The sequence below is a fragment of the Octopus bimaculoides genome, chromosome 5, assembly GCF_001194135.2.
Source record: "Octopus bimaculoides isolate UCB-OBI-ISO-001 chromosome 5, ASM119413v2, whole genome shotgun sequence".
Lineage (NCBI taxonomy): Eukaryota > Metazoa > Mollusca > Cephalopoda > Octopoda > Octopodidae > Octopus > Octopus bimaculoides.
Genome location: NC_068985.1, coordinates 81,421,114 through 81,428,658, shown reverse-complemented (window position 1 = coordinate 81,428,658; position 7,545 = coordinate 81,421,114). Strand labels below are relative to the sequence as shown.

Below are 7,545 nucleotides of genomic sequence, written 5' to 3'. Positions count from 1 at the left end.
ATATATATATATATATATATACTAAAGACAAAAATTCTATCACAAAGTTGTAATTGTTTTCCATATTTTTTTTAAATTGTATCTTTCTAAGGAGGGAAGGTTGGACCTTAGCCTGTGGACCCTTTCCTGCAGCTAAAATAGTAAAGAGGGATGGGTAAAAATTAATGCAATTGAGTGTTTCTTTTAAATTGTTGAAGATTGTTCATTTCAGTTTTTTAAATTACTGAAGGTTAATAATTTTGTTTTCTTAGAAAGTATATGGTGGAAAGACATTCAAAAGATATGTAAATTTAAAGAAATTTACACACACACACACACACACTTGCACATGAGTAATCACATGCGTTTTTGCAATTTTCTTGCACATACACGTGTGTTATTATTTAGAGTTTTGTGTCAGGGGAAGACATAAGGTTTCTTGCACAGATATGTGCTCTAACACAGAGCTTCAATTAAAGACGACCTGATAAGATTTATGAAAAATAAAATCACTGCATAGTTACAGTTGACAAATATTCAGTATGAAACAACATGGACCTTTGTTGGTGGGGTATTTTCACAATATGTTCCTCAGAGGTCTTGACTAACCATTCGTTATAAATTCAAGTATGGAGTCATCCTTTACTCACAATTAATCCTCACAGTCGAATATATTCATCCATGAGTTAATGGAAATCTAATTCTTTCTTTTGGTTGAACCAGACTTTAAGGCATTTCCCAGATCCACAATAGTCAACAGTGTTGGTTCAGATCCATTTCTTGCTATTCATTTTTCTTCACCTGCTGATTAGCTCTGTGTGATCTATTCTCTTATTCTTTCACTAGTTACATTCATCAGTGGAGGCACAATGGCCCAGTGGTTAGGGCAGCAGACTCGCGGTCATAGGATCACAGTTTCAATTCCCAGACCAGGTGTTGTGAGTCTTTATTAAGCGAAAACACCTAAAGCTCCATGAGGCTCCAGCAAGGAATGGTGAAGAATCCTGCTGTACTCTTTCACCACAACTTTCTCTCACTCTTACTTCCTGTTTCTGTTGTGCCTGTAATTCAAAGGGTCAGCCTTGTCACACTGTGTCACTCTGAATATCCCCGAGAACTACGTTAAGGGTACACGTGTATGTGGAGTGCTCAGCCACTTGCACGTTAATTTCATGAGCAGGCTGTTCCATTGATCGGATCAACTGGAACCCTCAACGTCGTAAGCGACGGAGTGCCAACAACAACATACATTCATCAGCATGTGGTCATGTTGAGGGTAATATCTTCAAAGGTTTTTAGCTGATTATATTGATCCCAGAAATTATTTGAGTCTGGTTCTTATCTCATCTGTTTGACCAGACAGTTACAAGATATAAAGAAGCACAAAATGAAGAACTATGTTGTTTTTCAGACAAGTGTAAGCATAAACAGAGACATATACATGCATTGCCACATGTAAGAGAGTACAACCTGATAGCTGGTGCTACACTTTTGCCAATTGTTTTAGGCACTTATGTCGGTGAGTGTAAACACAAGCACACTTTCCTGGCTCTTCCACTCTTTACTCAACAGAATACTGAGGATGTGACAGCTGAAGGGAGCGAGAGAGCTGCACCTATAATCATCTGGTACTCACTTGCAGTTGATTATATTCTTGAGTAGCATGAGAAAAATTCTACAGTTGCTGTCCACTTTACAATAAACTCCACACTGCTTCCAATAAATAAATCTCCAAAACTGTCCTTCTTCTTTCAGCCAGGCTCACTTCTATGTACACATCCATACCAAGTGCAAAAATATCTTCAATCACTTAAAATTAACAAGGGAATTGGGCCTGAAAGTGTCCCTCCCATTACCCCCAATGAATCTCCTCAGTGCTAGCACATATCTTTATCAAACACCTCAATCTCTATCCCCTCCCTCTTTCTCTCTCCCTCTTCTCTCTATCATTCATGGAAAAATTCTATAGTGTGTTATATTCCCTAAAAAGCAATCCTTCTAACATCACCTACTACCAGCCCTTAATTGCAGAAATCCCTATTGTGATGGAGACTGGTATTAATAACAATCTTATCTCTTCTTAACTAACAACAGCATTAGTTTTGTAGAGTTAGAGCTGCTAGAGATCTCCTCTTCTTTGTCACTCCCTACTTGGTTTTTATTCTTGAGAAATTTGGAAATTTGTGAACAACAATTTTGTTTCACTTAACATCAGCAAAGCATTCAACCATCTTTAGTATGCAATATCATGTCTAAACTCCCCGTGTATGGATCTCATCAATATCTCCTCTCTTGGAATGGTAGCTTCTAGCTATTTTGCACCACTTGTATGCACTGACAGCTCTTCTGATCCACACTTTATCAACCCTAATGTAGTTAAAAGTTCAGTTTTGTTCCCCACATGCTTTTTCATCTACATCAAAGATTTGGTCTGTCATCAGTTCTAACAATGCACATTCCTATGCAGCTGATACCCAATAATCACTCTTCGTTAACCTTTTATATATCTATATTTCATCCACAGCATTTGAGACACTTCATAAAAATAAACTAATCACATTACTTTTACTGATCTTAGAAGGTCTGTGAAACCACGAGCACAACACCATCCTAAGCCAAAATCCTTAAAAGACAAACAAACAAAACAACTAGTCTGTATGATGACATTGTCTATATCTCTTTAGCATTTAAACAGGCTGTGTCAAGTTCATACATTCTACCACTTTTATGTTCAAACTAACCAGATCCAGTCTCTCACACCTACCCTACAAAGTCATGAAAAATAAACACATAATTGAAATCTCAAAGCTAGAAGAGGATGCATGATTAATTCAAAACAATGTGATTGAGTGTTATGTCGCCAATATTTTCCAATTAGTGTGATTAACTTTCCTCTATGTACTGTCCTTGTGGTCAAGAAACTAATAGTAGTGTGTTTCAGGAGAGTTTTGGTACTGTCTGGTCAAGAGACAGTGATATTTGATCAAAATTTTAGTTTGCAGTCAAGAGACTAGGGCTGGTGTCAAGCCAGAAGACTGGTGGTAGTGTATGGTCAAGAAACTAAGAGTGGCATATGGTCAGGAGTCTAACGATGGTATGTGGTCTGATGACTAGTGGTAGTGGTTTGTAGTCAAGAGATTAAGAGTGGTGTGTAGTCAAGGGTCCTAATGTTGGTGTTTGGTCAAAGAGACAAGTGTTAGTGTATTATTACGAGTGTTGTTGTGGTGGTAGTAGTAGTATATTGTTAAGAGTGTGGAGGTGTGGTAGTGGACAATCAAGGGAGATGTGGTAGTCATAGTGTGTATTCAGGGAACTAGGATTAATTTTCATCAGCAAAATTCAGTTCAATAAAGTTTAACCCTTCAGCATTCATATTACTCTTTCAAATGTAATGCTTATTTCTTCACATTGTTTTGAATTTATCCTACATTATCTTGTAACTTTGAGATTTCGATGATGTGATTGTTTATTCTTAAAATGACATTGGAGGATATATATGAGAGGCCTGATCTGGTCAGTTTGAACATAAAACTGGTAGAATATCTGAGACCGATCTGGTCAGTTTGTATACTAGAAGATAAAAAAAAAAAAGATAAAAACTATGGAAGTTTGACAGGATTCAGATTCTGCTTTAAATATTAGAATTTTCTTATCCCCACAGCATACTGACATTATCCAAAGACATCTAGTAGTTACATTACTAAAAATCAAAAATAAAATGAATAAATAAAAACGTCTTTTATACAGATTTATTGTTATCACGGGAATTTCATGCAAATTGATAAAATTTCCAAGTTTTTACAAGATTATATACAGAAGGAACCAGTTGATTCTGCATATTATTTCATAAAAACACAATTCCAAAACTATCCACAAGCAACATACTTTGAAATACAAACTACTTTTATTGTTCGTGTTTTATTCACTAATACTTCTAACAGCCAGATAACTTGCCTATTCTACGCAAAGTTTCTTTCTTTCCTTAATTGTTTCATTAAAGAAAACTTAATTAGAGATTTGGATGATGCAGTTCTATAAATCAAAATTTATGCTATCGATTGTCACGTGTCTTGGCATATATTTGCAGCAAAACACATTGAACAAATTTCAAGTATTCTATAAATTTTAACAATCTTAATCTAAAAAATATATATATAAGAAGAAGGAAAAAAATACACAACTGATATAGTATAGAAGATATTTCAATATAAAAACTCATCAAATACATTTTATGGTTCTAATAAAATACAAGCATCCTTATCGTTGTCACATTGTTTTGTTGGCATGGAGATTTATGCTACACACAGAGGAATAGATTTATATATAATTTCACATAAATAATAAAGGATGAAAGTTTATTAGCATATAAACACAAACGCATCATTGTAGACACATGCATATATAATATGAAAATATCAAACAAAAAAATCTGAATTGATGTACATAAGTACGCTAAAAGTTTAAACTTGATAATATGTTACTGATCATTGTTATTATCATTATTATCATCATCATTATTATTATTATTGCTATTATTATGATTATTATTATGATTATTATTATTATTATTGCAGTAAGAATTCATTATATACACAGAGACAGAGTACTCACACTTGTATGTACATATGTACATTTGTATGTATGTACGCATGTACATATGTATGTATGTATCAATGTCAGAGAACATATTTTATGAAACATTCCGAAAAATACACATATAGAATAAAAGATTACAAAAGTAAATTTCTCTGGTCAGCTGAAGAACGGAAACTTAGATTTATTGGCAAACTTTGTCAGATTGTAAACAAGCACCATAGTAATGTATGTATTTATGTATTTGAGTTTCACTTATTCTCTATGTAGTCTTTCGATTTTCTTTCATGCAGAATAATTGCAGTTGACAACTTTTCACTTGAAGAGAAAAGCTAACAAAGATTTTTTTCCCCCTCTTTTCTCCAAATATTAATTTATGATGAAAGTAAGCCTACATCAGGAACAAAACTATATCTTACATATATTTTTTCTCTTTTCTTTTAAAGATAATTTTACTCCAAAGACTTTATTTATTTGTGTGTATATGCATGTAAATAAAGCAACAAATGTCTAATATACAATTATTTATAATGTAATTATTTATTTATTTGTAAATAATATATCTATACTAAGTGGATATGAAAAAGTGTCATTTTAATGCTGTGTGCTACATCATAATAGATAATAAAAATATACTGTTTTTTGTTTTGTTAAGTGATTTATTTTTATTTTTTATTTTCTGTTATTTCTTTTTTCTGAAATGACAATATGAACAATTACTTATATCATAAAAATCATGGAAGACTAATCTCAGTTTTGTTTTTCACCTGCTCTTTATTTGTTTGATATATAAAGTGGCTTTTTTTTTTTTTTTTTGCTTTTTTTAACAAGCAAGTTTTTTTGAGTAGCTTATCTTTTATACTGGGTTCATTTTTAGATATCTATTGCAGCAAAAAAACAGTCCACATAAAAATGTGTCGTCTCATAAAATTTACTATGGGTTTCCAATAACTGATGCCAGATTTCTTGTTGGCACTAGTCACCAATATCAGTATTCTATGAATGACTAAAACAAAGCATTTGACTAAATTAGTTCAGATTCATTAGACATGGCAAGTGCAGTAAAAAAGATTCCCAAATACTGAACTACCCTGAAATTTTAACACATATTCAAACTAGTATACAAATTTTCATGAAGTTTTTCATGAAGCTAGTATGCTTTGCCGGATGTGCAATGTCAGTGTGCATGCATGACAGAGTGTAAGAGTCTTGGGAGAAAAATTGAGCATAAGAACCATCAGATGTAGTGTGCAAGAGGGATGACTGCGCTGGTATGGTCATGTAATGCATATAGACGAGGACAACAGTGTGAAGAAGTGCCTATCTCTAACAGTGGAGGAAACCTGTGGAAGAGGTAGACCCAGGAAGATATGGGATGAGGTGATGAAGCATGATGTTCGAACACTGTGCCTCACAGAGGCAATGACAAGTGACCGAGACCTTTGGCGATATGCTATGCTTGCTTGAGAAGAGCCATCAAGCCAAGTGAAATCACAGTCATGGTCAATGCAAGTGCCAAATAACTGGCACTCATACTAGTACATAAAAAGCACTTTTCAAATGTTGGGCAATATGCTGTGCTTGAGAAGAGTGGTTAGCATTAGGAAGGGTAACCAGTTGTAGAAACCATGCCAAATCAGATTGGAACCTAGTACAGCTCCCCAGCCTACCAGTTTGCAGTCAAACTGCCCAACCCATACCAGCATGGAAAATGGACATTAAAGGATGATGATGATGATGAAGATGCATTTATAAAGTACAATAAGATCAAATGTAAAACAATAGCTTTAAATTTATTTTGTACATCTCTATGATTTTTCTGTATTGAAAGTATCAAAATCTTATTTTAAACAAAACTCATCCTATTTTGTACTCACTCATTCTGTTTGCTTGGTCAGAAATCAGCTGATTTGATCTTCGCATTTGGTAAAAATAATTTGTTGTGTTATCATTCTTCCAGAGTTTCTGAAATATTGAAATAATGATGGATTATCAACATCTGATCTGAAATAGTTTAGCAATATAATAAGCACCACGATAATAATAACTTGCATTATCAATGAAAAATCTATGCTCTTTGTCCTACTGCATTATCTTAAATATTTGAACCATAATGAAAGATCATGGTTTCTCTATTCAAAAGTTATATCAGATGTTCTGAGCAAGTATTAAACTACACCTGGGGATGAGGCCCCAGCTCAAGACATCAGGAATTTTGTAGAGTATGGAATTACCCCTTGGTTACCACAACTCCCAGGTTCATTATAGCCCAGGATGATAGTACATATCAAGTTCCCCAGTTATGTATCAAATAGCAGATGGTTCTGTAGATAGGGGACTTAGAAAGTTTGGCCTGTGTTACAGAGACCTACCAGTTTGTAGATAGACAGGCTCTGGTCTCACATGAATCAGTTTCCTTGCTTAAGAGTTAAAAAAAACCCAGCTCTATATCTCAAGAGTAGGCTTAGGAAAGTAAGAAACTTAGTAATGTAAACAGTACACAAACTGGCAGAAGGTAACAGGGAACTACTGCAGTACATTTTCAAAGAAAAATCATTAATATTCAGATTTTAATGGCTTCCAACGCCTTTGATGCTGGCATGGGACATGAAGAAAAAGCCTTTATGAAAGAAAACCATATAAATAGTAAATTCAAAAGAAGATATTTTAGGGTTTTGTTAGAGGAAGAAGGACAGTAATCATGAAACTTTAGGGGTCCCCAAGACTACTGGGAGAATAGGAGGAGCTTATCCTTAGGTCAAAGACCTGATATGAATACTTGCAATTGGGTGAACTCCACCAAAGGCAGCAATGTCCCAGTGGGGATGTTAAATTAAGTGAGAGATATGCCTACCTCGCCCCCCCCCCAAAAAAAAAATGGAATGATCTTTTCAACAGGTTTCTACAGTTTCTGTTTCTCAGATTTCATTCACAAGGTTTTAGTCAATTTAAGACTTTTAAAGAGAGATTTTT

General features: G+C 34.2%; 1 protein-coding gene across 1 annotated transcript in view; it reads right to left on the bottom strand.

The window, feature by feature from the left end:
- Window positions 1-7,545, bottom strand: part of LOC106870492 (kinesin-like protein KIF17) — an 805,609-nt gene that overhangs the window by 8,709 nt on the left and 789,355 nt on the right. Inside the window, exon 13 of the mRNA XM_052967819.1 lies at window positions 6,450-6,537. Within this exon, the coding sequence (XP_052823779.1) occupies window positions 6,450-6,537 (88 nt within the window). The remainder of the gene's footprint in view (window positions 1-6,449; window positions 6,538-7,545) is intronic.